This window comes from Orycteropus afer, unplaced genomic scaffold (genome assembly GCF_000298275.1).
Source record: "Orycteropus afer afer isolate SDZICR_OR568_19922 unplaced genomic scaffold, OryAfe1.0 scaffold00121, whole genome shotgun sequence".
Classification (NCBI taxonomy): Eukaryota; Metazoa; Chordata; class Mammalia; order Tubulidentata; family Orycteropodidae; genus Orycteropus; species Orycteropus afer.
Genome location: NW_006921708.1, coordinates 246,814 through 273,455, shown reverse-complemented (window position 1 = coordinate 273,455; position 26,642 = coordinate 246,814). Strand labels below are relative to the sequence as shown.

The window sequence follows — 26,642 nt, the reverse complement described above, 5'->3', positions numbered from 1 at the left end:
TCTCAGGCAGCGGACCCCCTCCAGCCACCCAGGCCGCCTGGCCTCCCCCGGCTCAGGCTGAGGAGGAGGAGAGGGGCGCGCCAGAGCCTCCGCCTCTTCTGCTGCTGCTGCTGCTGCTGCTGCTGCTGCTGCTGCTGCTGCTGCTGCTGCTGCTACTGCTACTCCTGCTCCTGTGTTTGCCGCCGGCCCGCTTCCCGGGAACCGGAGGGAGGCCGAAGCTTAGGCAGCCCTGAGGTGCGCGAGGCCCCGCCGCTGCCGCCGCGGCACTCGCCTGGCTCGTGGACATCGCCGCCGCGTTGTCTGCGACGTGCCTCGCTGGCCACCGTCCTCCCCCAGCTCCTCGGGCGGCTGCCCAGGCTACACTATTTCTAAGTAACATGCACTTCCCTATTTCCCACTGCAAAGGGAACAGAGCTATCGTCACCTTTTGCGCAGATGTGCTTCCCATGTGAATGTGACATGTCACAATGCTAAGCTTTCATTAGGGGGCAGGAAAATCTGTCCTCCCATGGGCCTGGGACATGAGTACATGCTATTTTATGAAGGCTTTGCACCCAGTTTTCCCTTGCAGTAGATAAACCTTGGAGCCTAACCAGCCCATGTGTCCTTTTGGCTCCTGTGGGAGGTGGGCTGATGCAACCATGCACTGCAGCTGATTGGAATAAGGTGCTACTGGGGTCCTGAGACACTGAGAGGGTTCCACAAGGAGTAATTTGAATTGGAAGGTGGTAGGAGGCTGGGGCTCTGGGGCTCCATAGGGATCTAAAGCCGCAGTGTGGTGTGGAGGCTTCAGGGACTGTGCCAGAGAGCTAGAACCATGATGTCTTACAATGTCTATGGGATGGCCTGTTGTGGCTCACCTGCTTTGTTGGCTATTCTTTGCAGCCAAACCACTCCAGTGAACTAGCCTCCTGAAGGTATGGAATCTTCCCCTCAGCAGTGCTCATACAGCCATTTCCTAGAACCCAAAAATATGCTACTGACTCCAGAGGTTTCTAATTCTTGACAATTTGATATAGAAAAAACTCAGTGTGTTTCAATTTGCATTTTTATATTTTTTAGAGAGATTAAATATTTTTGCTTGTTTTATGGGCCACTTATTTTTTTTCTTCTGTGAAATATGTGCTTCTCTCTTAACTTACTGTGGTAGTTAAGGTTGTGTGTCAGCTTGGTTGGGCCTGGTTGAGTGGCTGAGAAACTAGTGGTAGTTATTCCCCATGATGAGACTGGCAATCAGCTCCATGGTGCGATCTACTTACAAGCAGCTGAGTAGCTCCTTTAGGGATGTAGTCTGCTTCCCATATACAAGAAGCAGCTTTGGGAATGGTCTCTAGCTTATGGCATGCTCGATCCCTGCATGTAGCCAAGTTGTTCTTCAGCAGCCTGCCATGCTCTGCCGATCTTGGGACTTTTAATGGACTTGAATTAATGGCTTGCCATGTGGTTTGGTTAATATCGGGACTGTGCCTTGTTACTTGTCAACCTTGAGCTTCTCAGCCTCAGCAGCCAGCAGCTGAGTGAAGAAAAGCCTCCAGCTTTAGTGGCCCAGGAGCAGGAGGCAGAGCTGAAGCCCAAGGTCGAGGGCTTTCACCCAACCCCTAGAGCCCGGCACTTTGAACTTGGACTTAAAACCTCCAAATTGTAAGAATAAACTCCTGTTTGTTAAGGCCATCCCATTTGTGGTATATTCCTGTCAGAGTGGTACTAGGTAACCAAAACAACTACTTTTTAAAAATGTGGGGAAAAAAGAGCTTTTTAAAAATGTAAACAATTTTATTTAGCAGCTTTCTATTATTGAAGATTTACTATATATCAGGTATAGCTTTCCACATATTGTCTGAGTGAGGTAGGGGTAGTGTTGCTATTTCCCCCCTGTACAGAGAGAAGGTCCAGTGATTGGGGAGCTAGTCAGCCATACTGGCTATTTCAACCACAGAAGACAGGGAGCTGCCAATCTTTTGCAGCTTTTTGTTTACCTTTAGTTTCATTTCAGTATATTTTAATATACTGTTATGCTAAGTTATGAAAACTTATGCTAAGTTCCCTATCTTTTATTTTTTACAGTTTCTTAGAACATCTTCTGTTTTCAAGTAGATCAATATAGACTTCTATAATTTCTTTTTTAATACTTTCATGGCTTCTGTTTAACACTTACATCTTTAATCTGTCTAGATTAATTTTGATGAAGATGTGAGGCAAAAGTTTACTTATTTTTTCCCATTAGACCTTGCTTTGAATAACCTCTCCTTTCCCTGATTTATCACTGGGCTAACTGTTGTACTACATAGTCACTTGTCCCCTTTCCCAACCACAGGAACCGCAGAATTACTCATTGGGCTCAGTCATTCTGGAAACTCACCCTTCTTCCTACCCTGCTCAGTGCCTCTATCCTGAGAGGCTCTCCAAGGCTTCTCTGGCCTGGCTGCTGTCTGCCCTGCAGTGGGTGGAAGGAACCATGCTCACTCAGCAGCCCAGATGTGGGGAGTGAGGGCCAGGGACTATGGAAAATCCATATATAGTCTTGAGTTGGAGGAAACCAAGGAAATTATTCTGCCAGTTGCATGGAGTGCTAGACACCATTTGTCCCAAGTGGCTTTGGAAGCCACCCCTCCTTACAGTTTGAACAGTTGCAGGGAAGGGACGTTCCTCAGGGGCACTGGACAAGACCAACTTGGTTTCCTTTTTCTGGAGCCTGGAGAGGCCTGGGCACCATCCTCCCCTTTCTCAGTGTGCTATAACCGAGGAGGCAAGCCTTGTGCTGCTGCCTCTCAGAGAGATGTTTTTTTCTCTCTTCCCCTGGTGCATGCTGGGAGGATCCACTCAGGACCCAGACTCACAGCCCCAAGCTCTGCCTATACTGCCCTGCTCTTCTAGCACAGAATAGATCATCACTTCTGCTGATATCCCCTCCATTTTCCCCTCACTACCTAGGTGGCTTGGGGCCTGGTCTGTACTTCTGCCTGGAGAGGTCATTGTTGATGCCCATCCCTCACTGGACTGAACTTTAGAGGAAGGCTTTGACTATGGGGTGTCTGTGTCATGCTCAGGCCATTCCATAAATACTTTCTGAATGAACCCATGACCCACAGACAGCCCCATAAGAGATGAGAGGGGCTGGCTCTAGGTGAGGGGCAATGCTCTGTCCTACCTGTCCCAAAGGCCTGAGCATGGAGCACAAGAGACCATGGGCTTTCAGACCACAAGGACACTGCATGAGGCAGTTTTCTGCCAACATGACCTTGCAAGTTCTAGAAGAACAGAGCTGGGGGCACGTTTTCCCATGCTTAGGAAGCTAAGATGTAGATGCAGTGTCCCTGCGAGCTGAGTGCCTTTGAGAAATTGGCTTCTTCTCTCTCCAGGTCTGAAAGACCATCTTCAGGGGAGAAGCCAACCGAGGGCTGAAGCTTTGGGCTTGGCCTCTGTTTTCCTTAAGGTGTTCATCTCATTCCTTGGATGTGGAAAGTGATTATTGATGGCTCAGGAATGCTGGAGATGGAGCCACAGAGGGTAAAGGTGGGAAGGAATCTGTGTGGTCATCCATATTTATGAGGCAGGGACCCTGAGGTCCAGAGAGGGAAGGGATGGTCAGAGGTCACCTGGTGAGTTGCAGCAGGTGACCCCACATCTCCCAGGTCCCAGCCCAAGCCTCTTTGCTACTGAGTGCTTTGCTTTGCAGATGCCACCAGGCAGAGGTAACTTGAATTTCATGTGAATGGGTAATACCAGATAAGCAGACCCTCCCTATCAGACATATGAGCCCCTAGTGTCACCAGGGGACCCCCCCCCATCCCCCATGATGGCACAACTTCATATGATACTGTTACTGAATGTGCTGACTTCAGTGAAGAAATCAGAAAACACCGTAACTTTTTCCCAAGTGTGCTCTGCTCCTCTCAAGTGGACCCTGGGGTTTTCTTCTCACCTGCTAGGTGTAGAGCTATCTCATGTTAAGGGATTAAAATATCAAGCCCACTCTAAATCAAAGCTTCCATTTCTCCTCCAGCTCCAAGTTTCTCCTTCCCTATGCTGGATCTCCCATCTAATTCTAAAATTCAAAGACCTGTTCCTTCCCACTTCTGCACCACCTCTCCCCCCTAGTGTGGCTCCTCCAGGCAGAGGAGAGGGGGAGGGTTGTTCTGGAAAGGGAAATTTCTGCTTGCCTGAAGCCATGGTTACCTGGCTATTAATGTGCCCCACTTGACAGCTTTGCCTTCATGTCCTCCATCTCCCCAGCCTCAGCCTGTAGGACCTTCTGCAGTGCCTATTTCTCTATGTGGTGATGGCTTCTTCCACTGACCTCTGTGGTGGACCCTAGCTCCTGACCTCCAGTTCTTTCTATAGCCCTCAGAGGTATGTCCTTGGCCCATCCCTGCCTTACCAGAGAGTGAAGATGCAGAGTATGCTTGGCCAGCTTCAGGAGAAGCAAGTGATCCCATTTGCAGCCCCTCTCAAGTCCACACATGGCTCTCTCAAAATTTCAGTTAACAAGGTGTGCTATAGCTCAGCAAATTCCTACAGAATGAGATGGCCTCTCCCAGTCAGCCCAGTCCTGCTATGGCTCCTTGGCAGACCCTCACTGAGGGGAGGGACATGGTGCAGCAATCCACAAGTGCTGCTCTCAGGTGGTGGGTAATGAAGCAGGTGGGGTGGTTAACAGACCTTCACAGAGGGTGCCAGCAGTGCCCATGTGTGTGCAATGAATGCCTTTGGCCCTGGGAGGGTAAGCTAGCTACTGGGGCTCTTGGCCAGATCTGGCCGTGGGAGTGTGAGTTCATGGCTTCTGCTCCCACCACCTACCTCTGGCCTTGGTTACTCTTTGCAGAGGGGAGACTATTCCCTTACAGGCCCCGTGGGTCACTTCCTTGCACTAGGCAGAACCCCAGGTATACGTCTGAAGGACTTCCTGGGTGGGAATTACAGCTGAGTAGGTGCCTGGCTATACTCACTGGGGAGGATCATTGAGCCTAGCAAGGACCAGTCTCCTGCCCTCTCCTCCTTTCCAGACCCTTACCCCTCCCTGGAGCTAAGCTTCCCAGAAGGGCTTTCACTCATGTTTCCAATGGTGAATCACTGGGGCTGAGGAAAAAGCCCTATTTTATTTTATGTTTTTAAAGTCTTCTGTTTTTCCCTTTGGAGAATGTTGGCACAAATCCTATCCATGTGGGAAGCCAGCAGAACACAAGCACTGTTCTGAGGGAAGGACATTCCACAGGCCCCTCACCCAACCCAGATCTCTCTACTGGACACATTCAACTTGTATAACTGAGCACATTCCAAGACAAAGTTTCCAAAGCAATGACTCAGAGGCTTACAGGGGCAGCGATCGGTAAGAGCTTGCTTCACCCTGGATACCACGAGACCAGCCTGGGGCCACGTGGCAGGATAAGAAAGCCTGACTGTCTCGGCAGATTTAGTCTCTGAAGGGAGATGACCAGCACTGAGGATCCCTGGCTGTGAGCACTGATCTTTTGTATGTTTGTGTGTGTGTGTGTATGGGGTGTGGCTTGAGCACACTGACCCTCACTCTTGTGGCCTTAACACACATACTGTCAATGCCCCCCTTATCCACTGGGAGTGGACCTGGAGAGCAGATGGTGGGGAAGGGCAGAGCTGGGATTGACTCCAGCTCTTAGATTGAGAGTAGCTCTTGAACTAAGACCAGCTCCTGATTACAGTACCACATTGCCCTTTTAAGGACAAGAAGGAAGGGTGCCTCTCTAGAGGAGCCTAGGGCCTTCCTCCTGCTTAGTCTCAGTGTAGTCATACAGTGACCTCCCTGGCAGCAGTGCTTAGGCTGGTCAGGACCATGTCCTGTGGATCCAGGTAGTTCCTGGCCTGCTTTTCCTTTCCCTTTACCCAAGGCCCAAAGTCTATTTGTCAATCATACCAGGGGCTCCCAGTTTCTTCCACCTGCCTAATTCACAGGGCCCAGTCCCACACAGATGAACTTGTCAGGGCTCTGATTACCACTGAATTTGACTAGCCAGTTCCACGTGTTTTTTCTTGCATCCTCACTCCTTCAGTGAGGAGTGGGGGTATGTTTTCGGAGCTCTGGCCTTAGTGTGATGCTCATTTGAGGGCAGCCAACATTTGCCCTTCAAGAAGCCTAAAGGCAATACTAGGAACACACATCCTAATTCTCCATGCTGAATTTGTGACAGACATTACTAACATCTATCCAATCCAGGGGAGCTCTGGTAGCATAGTGGTTAAGACACTTGCCTGCTAACCAGACGGCTGGCGGTTCAAATCCACCAGCCACTCCTCGGAAGGAAGGTTGGGCAATCCTACTTCCGTAGTGATACTGCCTCGGAAACCCAAGGAGGGGTCGCTATGAGTCGGGGATGACTCGAAGGCACATAACAACAACAACATCCAATCCAGGTGTCCCTGGGTCCACATGGTAACAACAGCTACTGTAAACACCTTTTCAAAAATTCGGTTCTGGTAAGGGGAAGGAGAGAATGGCTTCCTTGTCCATGGAGTAATCTCAGCTGACAGCGAAGCACTCTACCCCTCTGGGTGGGGAATATAAATTGTAGGAAACAGTGAAAGAAGCTGTCAGGGAAGTGGTGAGTCAAGGAAACTCAAGGGTCCCTTGGCACTCCAGATGTTTACACTTCATATTTGCTGGGCAAGGGATCAGGTTCATTCTCACCGCACTTCTGAAAACACAACTTCATTTCATATTGGCTCTGGAGTGCACATTTCCTGTGCTCCGGCTTGTCAAGGGCAATGTATGGTGTCCTGTGCTTTTGAGACCACGATATCACCAGCATTTAGCTAGGCTCCTTTAGTGCTGCCAAATGAATTTGCCCCTTGAGTCTCACTTAGTTAGCTTCGCCAGGGGTCGTTCCCTTTGTTGTGGGGATAGGTTAGATAGAAGTTTCCTTGCCTCTGGGATTCAGGCATCCCTCCCCAGTCGGCTGGGAGTTCAGGGGTAGGCAAGAAACTCTTCACCTCATAAGCTAGGACCTAGGAGGGGAAGGGGTGATGTCATGCCCTTATATGGCTGGCTCTAAGCTCCCCGCCCCCGCCCCACGGCAGTTTTCAATTTGCTCGGGTACAGAAAGTGAGTTCCCAAAGTGCTGGAACCTCAGCTCAACCACTCTCTCTCTCCCCTGCCGAGCACAGTGCCCGCGTTTCTTGGATGTCTGAAGGAGCGATTGCCTTGGGGCTGGGGCTGGGGCTGGGGCTGGCAACAGTTGGCCTAGACAGGCCCAGCTAAAGCTCCAGAAACGTGGAAAGAACGGGAACCACGCTCCGGATCCCCTCACATTCCTTGGCGGCCCTCCAAGATTGATAGGGTCCCGGAGGCTCTTTTCCCTGTGGTTCTCGGTCACCTCCAGAGAGCTCGGTTAGGGCGTCTCTCCTCCCAGACTCGGTTTAGGGGAGGTGCGGGAGCCAAGGGCTGGAAAAGGGACAGCAACCCCCCTCGGGTCTTCCTTCAGCCCCTAGGCCCTACATCCTGGCGCCGGCCTCCTGCCAGGCCACTCCCCGCAGTTCGCGCCTCTGGAGCTGCCCAGAGCGCTGCTCCGCGCGGGGACTGCCCATCCTGCCCCAGAGCCCCGGCTGTCTGCGCCGGCTCCTCCCACTCCGCCCCCGCGACCCCCCACCCGGACTCCGGAAACTCTGGCCCCTGCTATCGCCACAGCTCGCGCTTTGGAGAGGCTGGTCGGCTGGGAGCAGCGAGCGGCTAGGAGGAACGCGTGTCACGCGGGGTCGGGAGTGCCAGCCACCGCCAGCCCTTCGGGGCGCCTCGGAGGACCCCGCTCGTATTCCCCACTAGCGCGGCCCTATGGCGGCCGTGCGCGGGGCGTCCCTGCTTGGCTGCATCCTGGCGCTGCTGGCGCTTTGTCCCGGGGGATGCCCGCAGACGGTGCTGACTGACGATGAGATCGAGGAGTTCCTCGAGGGCTTCCTGTCGGAGCTGGAGCCCGAGACTGGAGAGGAGGACGTGGAACCCTCGCCGTCCCCTGAGCCCACCCCGCGTGTTGGCAAAGCCCAGGCGGGAGGGACGAAGTCGACGCGACCGGGGGCGGCAGGAGAGGGTAAGAGCTAGGTTGAGGAGGCGCCCTGAACCTCAGGTGAGAATGGAGGGACTCAGGCAGAGTCTGGACAAAACCCCCTTACTTAAGTCTGCCCATCCTTGAGAACTGCGGTAACGCACTAGCCAGTACGAAGCCCGAAGTTTTGCGGGATACAGGGAGCGGGGTTGGGGTGGGGGAGGTCCGTTTTGGCTTATAGCCCTTGGGCCCCAGCCACATTCAACACTGTGGCAAGCATGCCTCTGGGGAGCCAGAAGACTAGGATTGAGCCAAATGGGGTTGTTGCTCACCGTTCCCTCCCATCCTCCAGATTTGTGTTGTGTCGCAGCTTCACTGTTTTTAATGGGGCCACTCGGGCCCTCTCTGGCAGTATTCTCTTGCTGTTGGTTTTCCACTCCAGGAACGCAGAGACAGGGAAGGGGGTTGCAAAAGACACCTTCCGCCTTTCCCCGCAGGCTCCAGGGACAGTGGGTCTCCACTGCCTGGCAAGTCCATTCTCACTCACAGCAACCCTGTAAAACAGAGTAGAACTACCCCATAGGGTTTCCAAGGCTATAAATCTTTTACAGTAGACTTCCTTATCTTTCTCCTGAGGAGCAGCTGGGGAGTTCCGACCAACATTTTGGTTAACAACAACAGCCCAGTGCTTTAACTGTCACAGCCCACCAGAGCTACTTGGGGGTAGTGGGTAGTTCTCAGTTATTATGAGGATTAAATGAAATGATGCATCAGGGAAGCATTTAACTCAGGGCCTCTTACATAATCAGCTGTCAATAAATCTTAGCTGCTTATTGTAGGGGTTCATCCTAGTTCAATCATGATCAAAGAGAGAATAGAACAGACACGAATTTTTAAAATTTGGGTGAACTAGAGCAGTAACTGGGACAGGAAAAATTAAAAGTTGCCGCCCTGCTCTATGTCTAAGGTATTTGACTGCTAACCAGAAGGTTGGCGGTTCAAACCCACCAGCTACTTAGTGGAAGAAAGACTGGGCAATCTACTTCCGTGAAGATTTACTGCCTCAGAAACCCAGTGGGGGTCGCTATGAGTCGGAATTGACTCAGTAGCAGTGAGTTTGGGGTTTTTTTTGTCCTGCTAGAAACAATCTCCCTCTTAGAGCAGTGTACACATTGTATAGTAACCAAATCTCATACCTGCAGAGTGGGTAAAAGTGGCACTCAGCTCACAGATGGCCCACTGAGCCATTTTGAAGGTGTGTTGCTCTCTGCAATTTCATCCTCGACCTCAGGATCATCACACTTCTAAATGGGCTTACTATGCCTCTTCCAAGTCTCCCATTCTAGGGCTTTGACCTGTAATTTTTTCCATTCTGCTTATCATTCCTGTCTTAGGTTTCTTTTGTTGGCCATGACTGAACTGGTTTAAATTGGTTTGAAGCCCTGGTTTATTGTGATGCCAGGAGGGTAGGAAAAGGATCTGTTTATCTCTCTCAAGATACTACTCATCATCACAGAGGTTCAATGGGACCCCTTCCTTGCAGCCCCAGCTCTAGAACTTCCTGTCTATTCTCCCTACCCTCCAAGGAGGTCCTGGAACCCACATTGCCTTTCTAGAACTCCCCTCCCCCAGCCCGCTTCTATTGCCGGGTCACTGTCCTGGGCTCTTGGACATATTTGCAGCTGCTGCTCAGGGTCCTGGGACAATTCCTACTGGGCATCCCCACGCCAGGACCCTGCTTCTTCCCCAGGATTCTGAATAAGGCCAGGGCAGCAGAGATGGCAAACAGCCTTGGGACCCCTCCTGCTGTTCCTCTATCCTCTGTGAGCCCCCAGGATCTCCCTATCTGGCCTCCCATTTGCCCTCCCCCCCTTTGCTTCTTGCCAGAGGATCAGTTCCTCTTCTTTGGGCTTCATGACCCAACCAACATCCCCCTTCCATTGAAGCTGTTCTTGTCCCTGGAAGGAGGCTTCAGGGAGTCCTAGATCCATTAGCTTCCTGAATTAGTGAAGAATGAGACTTCTCCCCCTTGGACCATGTGCCTTTAAGGCTGGCTTGCTGGCTGATCCCCACTGGCTGCTTCCAGACTGGTGAATGAGCATGCAGTGAGGAGTGAATTTCAAGGGGCCCCTACTGAGGTTCTGGAGGTTGGGGACCAGAGTCTTCTCTATGGGAATTGAATGTCCCATGCTTTGTCCTAGGAGCCCTGGTAGCATAGTGCCTAAGACACTTGGCTGCTAACCAGAAGGCTGGCGGTTCAAACTGACTAGCCACTCCTTGGAAGGAAGGTTGGGCAATTTACTTCCATAGTGATACTGCCTTGGAAACCCAAGGAGGAGGGTCACTATGAGTCGGGTCTGACTCGACGGCACATAACAACATGCTTTGTCCTCAGAGAGGCCATGATAATGGTGGTGACAGCCTGCCATGTACAGACAGAAAGCCCAGGTACAAATGCCAGCACTGCATCTTGAACAAGTGCCTCAGCCTCAGTTCCTGGTCTATACAAGGAACTGATGAGAGTCCCTGTGCCCAAGCTTTTGGGGCACAGAGGGGCTCTTGGTTCATTTGACTTAAATCTGAATTTCCAACAGCATCTCCAGAAAAGGCTAAAGACAAAGGAAAGAAAGGGAAGAAGGACAAAGGTGCCAAGCCAACCAAGCTGCCCTCAGATGGGTCCCCTAAGCCATCCAAGAAGCCCAAGGAGAAGCTACCCAAGGCCACCAAGAAACCCAAGGAGAAGCCTCCCAAAGCCACCAAGAAGCCCAAGGAGAAGCCACCCAAGGCCACCAAGAAGCCCAAGGAGAAGCCACCCAAGGCCACCAAGAAGCCCAAGGAAAAGACACTCAAGGCCACCAAGAGGCCCATAGCTGGGAAGAGTCCCCCAACCCCAACGCCCTCAGAGATCCTGGAGTGGCCACTGACCCTGCCCCCCAGCCCTAGTCCCAGTGAGCTACCCCAGGAAGGTTTGTACTAGGGCACTTCTGAAGTGGGGCTCTAGACTCTGACCTACAGCTGGATTGTGGACAGGGTGGGGGTAAGATCAGTCCTTGGGTCACTGCATCTTGCAGGTTCTTAGGTCCCCACTGACAGGGTAGGCTCTGGGGCCTTGTTTTGATGAACTCTGCCAATCTGATGGGCAACTTCCCTCAGTGCCAAGGCCCCTGCTAATGAGAGGGCTTGGTAGCCTTGTGGGTAGGTGGGGTTTTTCTTCACTATCCTGGGATCTCTGTCTCCTGGCCCCACCCAGAACTATCCTACCCATGTGCCTCTGGGATCTGAGCCTGTAGGGTTCTCTCCTGCCTTTCATGGGGTAGGTAATAGCAGCCAAGACATTGAAGCCTACTCTACCTCTGCTGGGGTAACCAGGGAAGGCCACTTACTCTGGGGGCTTCAGGTGGGGCCCTCCAAAACCCCTAGTAGGGTATAGGAGGAAAGGAGATTGGCCTGGTGTCATGGAGTACCAGCCTTGTGAGTGGCAGCAGCCTCCCTGGCATTAGCACAAGGGTGACTAACTGCCTCAGAGTACTTGGAACTGACAGGTTTTCCAGGACTCAGGATTTACAATCTAAAATCTGGATAGTCCAAGGCATACCAGGGCTATTTAGTCCATGTTAGTATTAAAATAGTAGTCATAATTAGGTTTTCCACATGTGTCCTTGGTAGGTGGCTTCCCAGGCTTGTAGGGGGTATTGGGGTGGTAGGGTGCTGGTCAGTGTGTGTCTTCAGCAAAGCAGCCATGAGCATTCTCCTTCTAGAGCTGGAAGAGGAGCTGCCCACGCTGGATTATAATGACCAGATAGAGCGGGAAGACTATGAGGACTGTGAGTAGGACAACACCATCTGTTGTTGGATCCCACCTTGGTCTGGATTGGGACCTCTGGCAGTACCTCTGTCCTGGAGGCATGAGTGGCCTGCCTCAGCACCCTTTCCTTTTCAGTTGAGTACATCCGGCGCCAGAAGAAGCCCAGGCCCCCACCGAGCAGGAGGCGGCCCAAGAGGCCTGAGGACACGGTGGAAAAGCCTCCGCCACCCCAGCTGGTGGTTGAGGGCCTGGAAGAGGGGATCGGTAGTACAGTGGCATCCTCCCTTGGGCCCAGGGTGGCTAAAGCTGAGGAGACTACTGGGGAGGAGGTCAGGGAGTGGGGCTAGGGCTGCTGGGCCTATGGGCCTGGGGTTGAAGGGCCCAGGGAGTCTGAGCCCACCCCACCCTATGTATCCACAGAGCAGCCTCTGGAACTCCCACAGCCCCCACCTAATCCTGACTATGGTGATGGTTATGTAATTCCTAACTACGATGACAGTGAGTACCCAGGACCTAGCTGCTACTCCAAGAGTATGAAACTCGCAGTCGCCTGGAAGTCGGAGACCAGCCCACAGTGCCCAACTGACTGGGGGCTGTGCTGTCACCTGCCCACTGGCATGCTCCATAGATTCTGCCCCCTACCTACTCTCTTCCTCCTCAGGCTGATCCTTCCCTGGCTGCTACTCTGGCTCCTACATTTGCTTTCAACCCCACTGGGGTTTATTGGGCCTATAGGAAAAACCACTCTTTGCCCCTGCCCTCCCTGCACACTGCTCTTGGTACTCCCTTGGGTCCCACGGCTGCAGGACTTCTCAGCTTCTCATCATTCCCCTGCCCCAGGCTCCTTAAAGTGTCCAGGTTGACCCCTCCCCAGATGGCTTCTGTTCAGGACATTTCCTCCCTCAATCTCTGCCCAGGAAAGCCCTGACATGTGGTGGCGTGTCCTGGCAGCAGGTGCACCACTACTCCAGGCCTGCCCTTGCCCCATGCCCAGCTACCTCCAGCTTTGATCCCCCACCTTCTCCAGGCCAAACAACTGTGGGGCCAGGCTGCCCACCTGACGTGGGTCCTGCTCATTCCCACTTGTGCCGAGGCTGTTGTCTGCCTTGGTCCTGCTGCTTTTCCTTATACCCCATTCAGAACCCTTTGGGGTCCCTGACAGGCCGATAGGGAGCAGGCATCCAGGGCCACTGTCAGCAGGCCTCTTCCTCCTACAGTGGACTACTACTTCCGTCCTCCTCAGCCTCTGAAGCCAGATGCTAAACTGGACACAGATGAAGAGAAGGAGGCACTGAGTGAGTAGGACCAAGCTACTGTTTTTGCCCCCTACCCTCAACATGTCAATCTCCCAGGCCTAGGTTGACAGGCCCCTCCCCACTTTCACCCTCAGAGAAACCAAAAAAGGAGGGCAGCAGCCCCATGGAGGAGACAGATGACAAATGGGCTGTGGAGAAGGGCAAGGACCACAAAGGTGGGGAGGCGGGGCTGAGGTGTGAAGGATGCCTGTGGAGCTGAGGTGGGTGGAGGGGCTTCTGAACTCCTAGGTGTTCTGGGCCCTTCAATGCCACCCCTCCCTTTTGTTGCCCCATAGGGCCCCAAAAAGGCGAGGAAGAGGAATGGGCTCCAAGGGAGAAAATTAGTGAGTTCCTCCTCTAGGGTGGGGTGCTGGGATCCAGTGACCTTCCCAAGGCCAAAGTCTTACCATTGAGGTCCAGTTTCCCTGGAGGCCACCCTTATCTGCTTCTAAATTCCTGGGGCCCTGGGAGCAACCTCACTTGTGTGGACACTTTCACTCGAGGTCTGGGAGCTGGGCAAGCAGGGCTTGGCAGCTCTGAAGCCAGGTACTAGGGCAGGCCAGAGCTCCCTGGGGCCCTTGATCTTTGATGGGTGTGGTAGAGGGAGGACAGGTCTTGGGGTGGTAGAGAGACACCCCAGTCTCTGAGGATGACATCTGTGACCTCTAACTATGTTCTCTGAGGTGGGCCTCCCAGCAATTTCACATAAACCTTGCACCCCCTCAGAGATTGGCTCATTCTCCAAATGAAGAGGGTGAGGCCTGGAAAGCAAAGGGACAGTCTGGGAACTAGGTTTGCGCCACACTGGGAATGGACTGGGTTAGCAGGGCATCAGGGGGACTGGTGGCTCCACCACCCACTGGTTCAGTGGACACTATCCAGCTGAGCTTTGCCTTCCTCTTTGATGTGGTAGGTGTGGGCTCTGTTGGTATAGGCATTGGCCCCATGGGCCCTGGGGCTCCTGGATTCTGAGTGCAGTGGAGGGAGGGATGGAATCAGTGGGCCTGCAGCCTGGGATACCATGTCCCCAGAATGCCCCCCCATTGGGATGGAGTCGCACCGCATTGAGGACAACCAGATCCGTGCCTCCTCCATGCTGCGGCACGGCCTGGGTGCGCAGCGTGGCCGGCTCAACATGCAGGTGGGTATCTTGGTAGTCTCTTTCAGCCTGGGTCAGGGCTCCCCCCACCTCCCTTCAGGCCCCCTGCTCGTTCCCCACAGGCAGGGCCCAATGAAGATGACTACTATGATGGGGCATGGTGTGCCGAAGATGATGCACAGACACAGTGGATCGAGGTGGACACCAGAAGGACCACCAAGATCACTGGTGTCATCACTCAAGGCCGTGATTCCAGTATCCAGTACGCTGCTCGTGGGGAAGGGCCCTCCAGGCCCCACATCCCATTGGGCTAGGCCTAGCCTAAAGATAAGTCAGAGGCTAACACTGAACCCCAGCCCTGCCAAGTTGAAACTTTAAGAATGAGCAGATGTCAGAGGGAGCAAATGGCCTGCCCAAGTTTCTGGGTGGTAATTCATACACTGTGAGACCCCTTCTAGTTCTAGCAGAGGAGCGTGGACCTCTAAGGACCAAATGGTGGAGAATGGCCTTACTCTGACTAGTGTATCCGCTCTGCCCACAGTGACGACTTTGTGACCACTTTCTTTGTGGGGTTCAGCAATGACAGCCAGACGTGGACGATGTACAGCAATGGCTACGAGGAAATGGTGGGCCCCTCCTCCTGGAGCCCAACTCTGCCCTATTGTCTGTGGTCGAGTGGGTGGCTGTCCTCTGAGGCTCTGCCTGTCCCCAGACTTTCCATGGGAACGTGGATAAGGACACACCAGTGTTGAGCGAGTTCCCAGAGCCAGTGGTGGCCCGCTTTATCCGCATCTACCCACTCACTTGGAATGGCAGCCTCTGCATGCGTTTGGAGGTGCTGGGCTGCCCCCTAGCCCGTGAGTGCTTGATGAGGATGGGATGGGGCTTGGAGGAGGAAAAAAATGAGGGACAGGGAGGCCAGATAGCAGCTGGCTGCTCAGGGTTCACCTGTCCCTTTGCAGCTGTCTACAGCTACTACGTGCAGAACGAGGTGGTGGCCACTGACAACTTGGACTTCCGCCACCACAGCTACAAGGACATGCGCCAGGTGGGGGAGGACCCTTCCTCTGGGCTTAGGAGTTTGGTCTTTGTTCTTGGGCTGGCTTAGGGCTTCTTGGTGATGGTGGGATACTTCTGTCCAGCACTCAGTAATCACTACCCTCACCAGGGCAGAGCCATGTGGCCCTGCTGGTCCCCAAGACAGAAGTTGGTAATACTTTACCTGAGGACTGAGGAACTGGGCCAGGGGATCCCCAGAGCCCTTTCCACCCAGTACAATCACCTGGGAGCTAACCTGAGAGGGGCTGGGGTCATCTGTAGGGCTCCTGCCCCTTTCTCTGGGGATTCTTAAAAGCAGGAGCCCCTTCCCAGAGCAGACAGTGGGATTGGTCAGTGCCTATTGGGTGGAGGAGAGATGGTGGGCTCTGATTCTTGGCCCATTCCCCTCAGCTGATGAAGGTGGTGAATGAGGAGTGCCCCACCATCACCCGCACATACAGCCTGGGCAAGAGCTCACGTGGCCTGAAAATCTATGCCATGGAGATCTCAGACAACCCTGGCGAGCATGAGCTAGGTGAGCAGGAGGCTGTGGAACACTGTCCCGACACCATCTGTGCCCTCCATGGAGCCCCAGTGGCTGACCTGCCAGGGCTCTGTCCCCACTTTACCTCCTCCATGTGTCAGAATCAGGAGGGACATAACTTGCTCCTTCCACCTGTGCCCAGTTGAGCTGTCTTCCCCCTGGATCCTCAAGTGCCTGGGTCTATTTTGTAAGCCAGGAGTCCCCACCTGTAACATTCCCCCCAACACACACACCTCACTTCGTCTGACCACCAGCCTTGGTGGCAGGGTGCTTGCTGAGACTTCTGCCTTTGCAGGGGAGCCAGAGTTCCGCTACACAGCGGGGATCCATGGCAATGAGGTGCTGGGGCGAGAGCTGCTGCTACTGCTCATGCAGTACATGTGCCGCGAGTATCGTGACGGGAACCCACGTGTGCGCAGTTTGGTGCATGACACACGCATCCACCTGGTACCCTCATTGAACCCCGATGGTTACGAGGTTGCTGCACAGATGGTGGGTAGTTGGGGTGGGTGGTGAGGGTAGGCTGAAGCTAGGTAGCAGGTCCTAATCGGCTGGTTCCCTGCAGGGCTCAGAGTTTGGGAACTGGGCACTGGGGCTCTGGACTGAGGAGGGCTTCGACATCTTTGAGGACTTCCCGGATCTCAACTCTGTGCTTTGGGGTGCAGAGGAGAGGAAATGGGTCCCCTACCGGGTCCCCAACAACAACCTGCCCATTCCTGAGCGCTACCTCTCCCCAGATGCCACGGTGAGGCCACAGCAGGGCCCTGGGGTTCTGGCCAGGCTCAGAGTTCTGGACTGAATTCAGGACAGCTGGTGGGTTGCTGAAGTCCAGCTCAGCCTCAGTGGGCTGGGGGCAGACCCCAGTTGTCTTGCCATCTGCCCTTTGCAGAGGGGCATGGAGGCAGGTGTTTGGTGACCCAAAGCTATAACCCTGGCCTCATGTGTCCACAATGGTGGCCCCCAGGTGTCCACAGAGGTCCGTGCCATCATTGCCTGGATGGAGAAGAACCCCTTTGTGCTAGGGGCGAACCTGAATGGTGGTGAGCGGCTTGTGTCATACCCCTATGACATGGCCCGCACGCCAAGCCAGGAGCAGCTGCTGGCCGCAGCCATGGCGGCTGCCCGGGGAGAGGATGAGGATGAGGCATCTGAGGCCCAGGAGACCCCGGACCATGCTATCTTCCGCTGGCTGGCTATCTCTTTTGCCTCTACTCACCTCACTATGACTGAGCCCTACCAGGGAGGGTGCCAGGCCCAAGACTACACTAACGGCAGGGGCATCATCAATGGAGCCAAGTGGAACCCCAGATCGGGGAGTGAGTGAGGCCTGGGGGGAAGGTATGGAGGGAGACAGGGCGTGGGCAGGGTGGTGACTGTGGTTGTCTCCTTGCTTCAGCTATCAATGACTTTAGTTACCTGCACACCAACTGCCTGGAACTCTCCATTTACCTGGGCTGCGACAAGTTCCCACATGAAAGTGAGCTGCCCCAGGAGTGGGAGAACAACAAGGAAGCTCTACTCACCTTTATGGAACAAGTGGGTGGCTGCAAGGAGGGTCTTCAGGGAGGGCAGGGCCAAGGAGTGGGCCAGGGCCTGAGTGGTCCTGTGGGGGCCTCCCACAGTATGAGCAGCAGCCCTGCCTGCCTGACCCTGCAGGTTCACCGCGGCATTAAAGGGGTGGTGACAGATGAACAGGGCATCCCTATTGCCAATGCCACCATTTCCGTGAGTGGCATCAATCATGGTGTGAAGACAGGTACTGCATGTGCATGCCCTGTACCCCACCTTTCCCAAGGTGCCCACTTGGTCTTTTAGTAGCAAAGAGGACAAGTCTATATGCTGTCGACAAGATCAGGCTGGGGGAGGGGGCACCTAGCCTGGTGGGGGTGCCAAGCTTCAGGAGCTCTGGAGCAGCATACCGGTCCTTGCTCTGCAGCACATGGGGGCGATTACTGGCGCATCCTGAACCCAGGTGAGTACCGTGTGACAGCTCATGTGGAGGGCTATACTCCAAGCGCCAAGACCTGCAACGTGGACTATGACATCGGGGCAACCCAGTGCAACTTCATCCTTTCACGCTCCAACTGGAAACGCATCCGGGAGATCATGGCCATGAATGGGAACCGGCCCATCCCCCGCATCGACCCATCCCGCCCCATGACCCCCCAGCAAAGGCTGATGCAGCGTCGCCGCCTACAGTACCGCCTGAGAATGCGTGAGCAGATGCGACTGCGTCGCCTCAATGCCACAGTGAGCCCAGCCCCCTCTACCACCCTGCCCCCTGTCTCACCCTCCAGTTCTACTCTGGAGCCCTGGAGCCCCTTGTCTCCCACCACCGCTGGTTGGGAAGAGTTAGAAACCGAGACCTATACAGAGGTGGTAACAGAACTTGGGACTGAGTTCACACTTGAGGAAGAGCTGGTCACCAGCCCAGATGCCCCCTTCACAACGGCTGAGACCTACACTGTGAACTTTGGGGACTTCTGAAGACATAGCAGCAGGACTACATGAGTCCGCTAGCTCACCAACCTATAGCACAACAAAGGCCCAACCCTGGTGTGGGCCTGGCTAGGAATTACCCAGCTTCCTTTGTGGGGCTGTGCTGCTCCTCTGAGGGGGCAAGAATGTGACCAAGACCTAAGAGTCAAAAAGTCTGTAAACATTGCCAGGCACCTCTGGGTTCCCACCCTGGCCCAGAGAGCAAAGTACCTGCGGGGGTTGGGAGCTTGGGTGGGCATGGGTTGTAACAGGTGGAGGGAGTGGATGGCAGACTCAGTCCCCTAGCTTGGTCCTTCCAATAAAGCACACTCCCACAGCAGATGGTTCCCTCTCACCTCCGATCAGCACGAGGGAAGGGGAAGTGGGAGGCTTCCATTCACCTTGTTGGTTTCCTTCATAACTCTTCTGCCAAGAGAGCCTACTTGCATATTCTCAGTTAGCCCACCCAGAAGCCTGAAGCATGGGAAGCAATGTTGTTGCTGCTGCTGTTATGTGCCATCGAGTCGGCCCCGACTCATAGCGACCCCTCCTTGGGTTTCCGAGGCAGTATCACTACGGAAGTACAATTGCCCAACGTTCCTTCCGAGGAGTGGCTGGTGGGTTTGAACCGCCAGCCTTCTGGTTAGCAGTCAAGTGCTTTAGCCACTATGCTACCAGAGCAATACTCAAGATTTATTTTACAAAGTGAAAACTGGTGCAGCTGTGGCCTGTCAAGGCTGCCCTGGCAGGTCAGGGGCACAGATCTAGGCCTCCCAGGTCCTCCTCATCCTCTGCCCCAAAGCCTGAGAAAGTGATGGGCTGGCAGGCCAGGCTGCGCAGGTTCACGAGGCAGGCAGTCTGCGTGGCACTAAAGTCTGGGACAGCCACTAGTAGCACGGTCTGGTCCTCGGGGCCTAGGAGGAAGCCACAAGAATCCACCTTAGGTTCCACATGTGTCCTCCAAGGAAGTCTGAAGGTGCACATGGACCCCCTGGGGCCCAATGGGGACAGCCACTAGAAGCTCCCAAGGCTGATGGCACACAACAGCCCAGAGACCAGCCTGACCACTACACAGGCCGTGAACAATTCCAGCCCTGCTCCTGACACACCCAACTGGGCAACCCTAAGCCCTCTATAATTACATTACAGTCCTGCAGGCAACTAACAGCCATGCTACAGATGGCTGGGGATCCCACAATGCAGGTCTTCTCAGTTGCGGGCTGTGCTTATAAAAGACATTTACCTTGGATGACTTTGGAGCCAAAGTTGGGGGTGTTACCACAAAAGTAGACATGAGGACACTCAGGAAAGATGAAGGGATCTGTTTTGTAGAAGGGGTAGCAGCCTGGAAGAAAAGAGGCTTCTGCATCATTCCCATTTTGGATTGGACAGTACTGCTGGCCAAGTGCCTGTGTTGACAGCACCCCATACGATGACAACAATAAAGTCTCCAGACACTGCTACATGACCCTAGGGATGGTGAAGGGAGGTGAAAGTGGTGGTGGGAGGGTAAAATACTGGTCAATGAACACTCACTGCCTTTGCCTTGCAGGGTGGGCATTGGGTGCAGGGTATAGTGCTCTGAAAAGCCCCAACTTCCAGCATGTTCCCAAGGCCTTCAGCCCCAAGCAGGGCCTAGCCATGGTCAGAATGAAGATTCTACAATAGCTTCCATCAACAAGAGGCAGCTTCTGATTGTCTCCTTAGACAGGTCACACATGGCAAGGCTAGAGACTGCAGCTCAGTGCCAGAAGACCTCTGATAGGGCCTCTTACCAGTTCCCTTGGCACTTTGGTCTCACCCATGTAGAGTTCCATTACCTAGGGTATCGGGAGCTGTGGGGCTGATGTGACGGACTCGCAGGGTCCACTCCAGGATCTCCAAGTGATCTTCCATGCTACTGTACCGGAAGATGTCGCTCACATTCTGCCCTGATGTCCCCAGAAATCTGTAAGGCAAGGCTCACTAAGCCTCAGCCTGAGCAAATGGCCACCACTGGTCTACCTCCAGCAGCAGAGTGGCTCCTCAGGACCTGGCGGCTCATGCTGGGTGATGTCCCCAGGCCAAACTTGAAAAGGCTGACTCCAGGCTGGCCCCACCACCCTGCCACCTCCAACTGATCAGCCAAAGGCCAAAGACAAGAGATTCAGGCGGAAGTTGCTCTGGTACCTGACTCCATCGATGGTAGCCTGGTAGGGGTTGGTGACTAGCTGAAGTGTGGAGTAGGCAATGGCCAGTGGGAACATGCATGGGTGCAGGGGCTGCTGGGGCAGTGTGTAGTTCGTCGGGTCGAATTCACCAGGCATCACATCCACAGGCACTGAGGCCTAGTAGGACACAAAGTACAGGACAGCCTAGCAGGAGGCTACTTACCATGCTTGGTGACTAATTCTCCAGGTTACTTGTTATGCTTGGGTGACTAAGTCTCCCTTTCCTTGCCCACTTCATATGTCTAACTGCAGCCTCACAGACTGAACCCTGTCCCCACCCCAGGCTCATAAGACTGCTGTCCACATGCCAGGTTCAGACATACCACTGTCTCCACCTCACCTCCCTCTCCCTACCCTAAGCTCACACTGAGTTGCAGAAGAATCTCATCCAGCATCTTGATGGCTTCCACACTGGCTGCCTGGGTTTTCTTGGTGAGGTACTTGGCCTGTAGGGAGCAGCACAGGAGGCACAGTGGGGCCTAAAGTGAGGCTGAGGGCAAGGGGGGGGTCACAGAGCTTATGTACCCTCAAGTTCTCTCCTAGCCAGTACCTTGAGGGGCCTCAGTGTAGCCACAGGTGCTATGCCCTGGGCCTGCAACACCCTAAGTCCCTGATGCTCAGTATCTGCTCCCACCCCCCAGGTCTTGCTCAGGATATGCTGAGTACCTACCTTATTAATCGAGTCTCTGCTCTGAGTATTCTGGCTGAGGAGGTTTCCAGCCAGGATGACCCGGGAAATGTGGGCAGCGCTGAACTGTTCCCCTTCATCCCCAAGCTGTCCTGTCACCACATCCACCAGCAGCTGGGTGCCCAGCAGGCTCTCGCCACCACCTCCACCTAGACCCAGACCCGACACCAGCAGCACAAACCTGCAGAGGAAGATAAGGAAGGGGTGCAAAAGAAGGGGGCTGTGCTCCAGAGTGGCGATGAGTGAGCCCCCAGCCGAGCTCCTTCATGGGGGAGAATGAAGCTTATGCCTGCTCAGACTGCAGAACTGCTGTCGGGAAAGGGTGCTGGGGCTTCCCTAAAGTTTAGTGTGAGTCAGCACAGCCACTGGCAGGGCCTCTGCCTTGGATCCCACCAGATGGCCCACTCCTCACCTGTCTGTGTCTAGGGGAACCATTGGCTTCTGAGGAGCAAGGTCAGCAAAGCAGTGATCCTGGACCAGAAACTTCCCGTCATCTCTCACGGAGCCAAACACAGCCAGGACCGTGCCTGGGAAACAATGGATATCAGGTCCCCAGAGGAGGCCAGGAGGCACTGCCCTCCTTCCATTCACCCAGATGGGCAGAACCAGCCAGCTCTCCTGCCATGCTGGTGGATCTGTCATGCAGAACACCACAAACCGCATTCCTGTCGTAGGTCTCTTACCTAGGCCTCTTCCACTGACATTCTCCTCCTCTCAGAACCCAGTAGGTTGTTCCAAGAGGAAAACACAGGGCCCTTAATCTGATATGACCAAAGAAGAGATGCTTCCAACACACTCTGGCCTGCTCTCACCTGTAACCAGCTTTGGCACATCAATGGTGCCTTCCAGTTTGATTCGCTGCAGTTCATCTTCCAAGACCAGCTCATCGTCTGGGTGGATATATTTGCTCCGAAGAGGCTGAGGGAGCAGGTTGTGCTGGAATGTGGAGTAAGGGTGGTCTTGGTCAGAGCCCATCAGGCACCATACCATATGAATGTGACAGCACCACAACCAACTCCCCTGGACCTCCCTCCCAAGGCCAGTCCAAGTCCCTAGAGCCACAGGTCTGAGTTGAAGCTCCAACTGTAGGGCCAAGGACACATTGGTGGCCCACAGGGAAGTTCTCCAGGGAAGCAAGCCTCTACTCTCCTTACCATCCTTGACCCTGGGCCTCACCTCCTCGCTGATTTCCCGCAGGATGGAAGGCTGAAGCTGCATGGCCTTGAAGAGGGTACCCACCACACAGCACTCCTCGCTGGGCTGCAACTCACACAGCTTCCTCACTTTGATTCCACTGCCTGGGCACAGGGACAACACCTCAGAAAGCAGCCCACCTCTGATCTGACAGCCTCCAGGGAGCCCCTACCCTGGCTTCACCAGAGAGCAACAGCCCAGGGGCCTTGTCCTCTGCCCAGGTGAAAGAACATCAACTGTAAGGAAATAAGAGCCTCTCCAGATGTATTGGGCCCTAAATGCTGTCACAGGTGTCTTTCTGAGGGAGAGTCAGACGGAGACAGACATGTAGAGGAAAGACCATGTGGCCATAGAGCAGAGCTTGGCATTAGGTGGCCACAAGCCCAGGACCGCTAGGCAAAGCTGGAAGAGGCAAGGGAGTATTCTCACCTAGAGCCCTCTAGGAATTTCTGGCTCCAAAACTGCAGAGTAAATTTCTGTTTTAAGTCACCTACTTTGTGTAAGTTATTACAGTAGCCATAGACTAGAAACTAACACATGGTGCTACTTCACTTATACCTAAATTTTAACATTGTTTTTTAGAAAGAGGTATGCTGCCAGGTCTCAATACAGATCTACTCTAAAAACAGAGCAGTTTCTTTCCTTTTTTTTTTTTTGTTTTTTTGTTTTTACTTATCTCTACCTAACCAGGGCAGTTTAAGAGTCTGGTTTCTTCCACCTCCTCATGCGTTGTCCTGTAAAGTCAGAGGTATTCAAAATATAAAACTTCATATCCCTATTCCCCTATGCCTGTGGAGCCAGCTGCTTAGTTAACCCAGCAACTTATCCCTTCTTTGTGATCTGGGCAGAGCACTCTTAGCACTGTCCTGAGATCCTTGGGGGACATGAGATCAGGCAGACGCAGGATGTACTGAAAGAAAGATGTGGAGGAAGCAGGAAGAAACCCATGTGTTCAGGAGTAGGGGGTGGAGGAGCATGGTGTGCAAGAGTGGGTGTGGGTGTGGAGGACACAGTGAGTAGGATTGAAGGAGAGTGCAGGAGAGTCGTCTACAGGAGTGGGAAGTAGAGGAGGGTGCTGTGGAGTGGGGTTTGGATGCCATAGTGTGCAGAAGTGAGCATGGAGGAGTGCAATAAGGAGGATAGAGGAACAGTTTTCAGGAGATGGGGGTGGAAAAGCACAGTATACAGGAGTAGAGGGTGTTGGAGCTTGGTGTGCAGGAGTGAATGGGACAGAGGAACATGATATGCAGAAGTTGAGGGGTGGAGAAGTAGTGTGGAAGTGTGGGTTGGAGGAATACAGCATGCAGGGGTGGGGAAGTGTGCAAAAGCAGGAGGGTGGAGAAGTACAGTGTTCAGGAGTTGGGTGGAGGGGCATGGTGTGCAGGAATTCAGGGAATGGAGGAGCACAGTGTGCAGGAGTGCAGGGAGTAGAGAAGCACAGTATGCAGGAGTGAGGGGTGGAGGGGTATGATGTGCAGGAGTGTAGAAGGTGAAGGAATACAGTTAGTGTGCAGGAGTAGGGGGGTGGAAGAATGCAGTATGCAGGAGTGGGGGGTAGAAGAGCATGGTGTGCAAACATGGGGGAGCTGTCAGTGCTTCCTTACTTGGAAAGAGGAAGGAATAAAATTTTCAGAAGGCCTCCAAAGCCTGGAAAAAAAGCTGTAGATTGAGGAGATGGGTAGAAGTTGGACTAGCCCTTTCTTAGCAAAGTGTGTCCAGCACAGTCCCAGCTAGTCATGCTCTAGCAAAACTGAGTCCATTCCACACTCTTCCACATGGGGGCATGGAGAGGGAGTAATTCAAAACACAATAATGAAAGCATCAGTACAGAAGGGAAATGCCATATCCTAAAGGAAACCATGGGTCCCCAAAGTATCCAAACTTTGTTGACCACTCATCTCATCTGCTCCAGGTGGCCCTATGCCAAGCACTTTACATATTGCCACTCACTTAACATTCACAATGTAAGGAGTGGGTATTCTTATTTCCATTATCTCATTGAGAAAACCGTGAACACAAGGTGTATCCTAGCACCTGGCAGTAGAGTTATATATCTAGTCCAGACTGTGTTGGGCTACACCAAGCACCAACATAACAAAGTATACAAAAGTCCAAGCCCTGTCCTCTCTAAGCTCAGTCTAGGAAGGAGAGAGACAAGAAAGTCAATAATAATGAGTAATTAGCTGCTGCAACAAATGCCACAAGTAAATGGGAATTGAGGAAATACAGAGAAGGCCCTTATCATCAAGTGTTGAGACACTTGAAGGACACGATATTTAAGCTGAGATGATAGGATGAGAACCAGCCCTGGGAAAATGAGGAAGAGTGTACCAGATACAGAGAGAAGTTGACAGAAGTGAAGGAAGTAATGTGTTCCAGGACACACTAAGCCTATAAGGAAGTTGGGCCTCATGGAGAGGTGTTAGGGCAACGCTCCACTATGTGACCTGTGGATGCAGGACATGCTATGCTGCCATCCCCCTGGCAGAGCCCCATTCCTCATGGATGTATGTCCTTGACATGCCTAACCCCAATTCCTGACCCATACAATCAGTAAACAGAACCAAATGGCTGTTTACTACCATTAGGTTTTGGGTGGTTTGTTATGCAGCATGTTTCTGGAAGAGAAACTTGGCACCAAAAGGAATACTGCCATGAAAACCCTAAAATGTGGCATTCAGATTGAGCAGTAGGTGGCAACTGGAAATGCCTTGACTAGGGCATATTTGAAGGCTTAAAAAAAAAAGTGAGGAAAATGGCACTGGAAGTAGAGGAAAAGAGAGTCTTGTTAGGTAACAGTGGAACGTGTAACAACACCCTTGCCTATAGCAAAGTAGAAAATAGAAAATGTCCCTGAAGAATGTGATGATCTAGCTAGGCAATTTCTAGGCCGAGTTATGAGGGTGCTGCATAGCTTCTTCCAGCTCCCTGTAATAAAACTCAAGTCTGATCAACTTGGTGTGAGTTGAGATCATCCACCAAGCTTAGCACTGGGGATAATAAAAATCAATCAGACATGGTCTCAGCCAACAAAAATCTATTTAAAAACATAGCAGGAAATGAATTTAAAAACTACATGGAAAGAAAGCCATCACCCAAAAATAAAATCAAATATTTTTTAAATGAGGGTCCTGCTTTACCACCAAGAGTAGCCCAACTACCCATCACCAAGGAAGAAATGGAAAAAATAACAGCTTCAAGTCACTCAAACCAGTTTGTCAGGAAAGACAAAAGAGTAGTGCCAAAGACAGGAGATTCCAACTCTTAAAACATGGGAGATGGAAAAGAAGATAGAAGAGGTACGTTAAAACAGAGGACTCTGGGGAAGAGTCAGTCTCTTTGGGAATGGGCGGACCATTCCTTCCTCTTCCTCAGCATGGTGTGGCCCACCACACTACACCACAGGGTCTTGAGATCATACCAGCAAGTAACCTGCATTGAATATAAGAGCATTTCCCTATGCTGAGGAAATAACCTCAGAACTGAACTAAGCTGTCTTTAAACCAACCTCTGAACTCCACCTTGATTTGCAAACCTGAAGATCATTTGTTTTAATCCTCCTAATTACCTTTTAAAGAAACTGAGGTTTGGAAGAGGTAGGAAACCTTCCTAAATTTAAGTGGGATAAATTAATGTTATAGTTCTGCCAGTTCTCTAATTGTGCAAGTACCACAGGTACTTTCTGGGTGGTGATGGGGGAAGCAGCTCCCAAATTTGTTACTTACCCCAATGCTGCTGGGCACGGCTCACCACGAAGGGTCTCATCTGGATGAGGCGGGTAGCATAAATGTGGGCATACTGCCGGCTAAAGTTGCGCTCCCCAAGCCGGAAGGGCTGCGAGGAGTTAGTGTAGGCTACCACAGGCACCCGGGCAAAAGTGGGGGTGTTGGCTGACAGTGGAGACAGCAAGGTGGGGACCCTCTGGGCCGCCTGCTCGGAGAACATGGTCACACTCCTACCTTGTCTGATCCGGGCTGCTGTCCCCAAGCTAAGAAGGTAGTCCTGCAATGACACAAGTGGATTCCTGCAACCTCTTCTTGTCCCCAGAGCAGCTGCAACCCTGGTATATCTTAACTAAGCTGACTTCTCTGCAACCAAAGGGCACCAGGAAAGACAGAGCCAGCTATGGTCGACACCTGGAAATGTCTGTGTCTTGTTACTTGTGTCTGGCCCTGTAACTCTCATCCAAAAACAGAGAAAAAGCAAGTTAGGAATGCTCTTCCTGGACAGAGCTCCTAGTGCTCTCCTCAAATCCCAGATTCAGGAGTCTACAGCCTGTTCCATA

At 53.0% G+C, this 26,642-nt stretch overlaps 2 protein-coding genes across 2 annotated transcripts; one reads left to right on the top strand and one right to left on the bottom strand.

Annotated features, from left to right (window-relative positions):
- Window positions 1-7,798: 7,798 nt before the first annotated feature.
- On the top strand, window positions 7,799-18,274 carry AEBP1 (AE binding protein 1). The gene is made up of 20 exons (XM_007944139.1): window positions 7,799-8,051; window positions 10,601-10,972; window positions 11,765-11,830; window positions 11,947-12,075; window positions 12,232-12,309; window positions 13,029-13,106; window positions 13,202-13,282; window positions 13,403-13,450; window positions 14,138-14,247; window positions 14,328-14,467; window positions 14,747-14,831; window positions 14,918-15,062; window positions 15,168-15,253; window positions 15,655-15,778; window positions 16,083-16,279; window positions 16,353-16,532; window positions 16,752-17,103; window positions 17,184-17,323; window positions 17,444-17,543; window positions 17,724-18,274. Exons 1-20 carry the CDS (start codon window positions 7,799-7,801, stop codon window positions 18,272-18,274), a joined length of 3,315 nt encoding a protein of 1,104 aa, XP_007942330.1.
- Window positions 18,275-19,015: 741 nt separating this feature from the next.
- POLD2 (DNA polymerase delta 2, accessory subunit) lies at window positions 19,016-26,317 on the bottom strand. The gene is made up of 10 exons (XM_007944125.2): window positions 26,083-26,317; window positions 22,340-22,461; window positions 21,976-22,099; window positions 21,576-21,690; window positions 21,146-21,344; window positions 20,841-20,921; window positions 20,435-20,592; window positions 20,086-20,213; window positions 19,509-19,610; window positions 19,016-19,179 (listed from the first exon to the last, which is right to left on the bottom strand). Exons 1-10 carry the CDS (start codon window positions 26,300-26,302, stop codon window positions 19,016-19,018), a joined length of 1,413 nt encoding a protein of 470 aa, XP_007942316.1. The 5' UTR covers window positions 26,303-26,317.
- Window positions 26,318-26,642: the final 325 nt, after the last annotated feature.

Excerpts from the sequence above, each read along its gene's own strand:
- AEBP1 (XM_007944139.1), top strand. The coding sequence starts at position 7,799 with ATGGCGGCCGTGCGCGGGGCGTCCCTGCTTGGCTGCATCCTGGCGCTG. Across the intron at positions 13,107-13,201 it reads TGAAGAGAAGGAGGCACTGA|AGAAACCAAAAAAGGAGGGC; the intron begins GTGAGTAGGACC and ends TTTCACCCTCAG. Across the intron at positions 15,779-16,082 it reads CCCTGGCGAGCATGAGCTAG|GGGAGCCAGAGTTCCGCTAC; the intron begins GTGAGCAGGAGG and ends CTGCCTTTGCAG.
- POLD2 (XM_007944125.2), bottom strand. The coding sequence starts at position 26,302 with ATGTTCTCCGAGCAGGCGGCCCAGAGGGTCCCCACCTTGCTGTCTCCA. Across the intron at positions 20,593-20,840 it reads AGATTCTTCTGCAACTCAGT|GCCTCAGTGCCTGTGGATGT; the intron begins GTGAGCTTAGGG and ends GTGTCCTACTAG. Across the intron at positions 19,611-20,085 it reads CACAGCTCCCGATACCCTAG|GCTGCTACCCCTTCTACAAA; the intron begins GTAATGGAACTC and ends CTTTTCTTCCAG.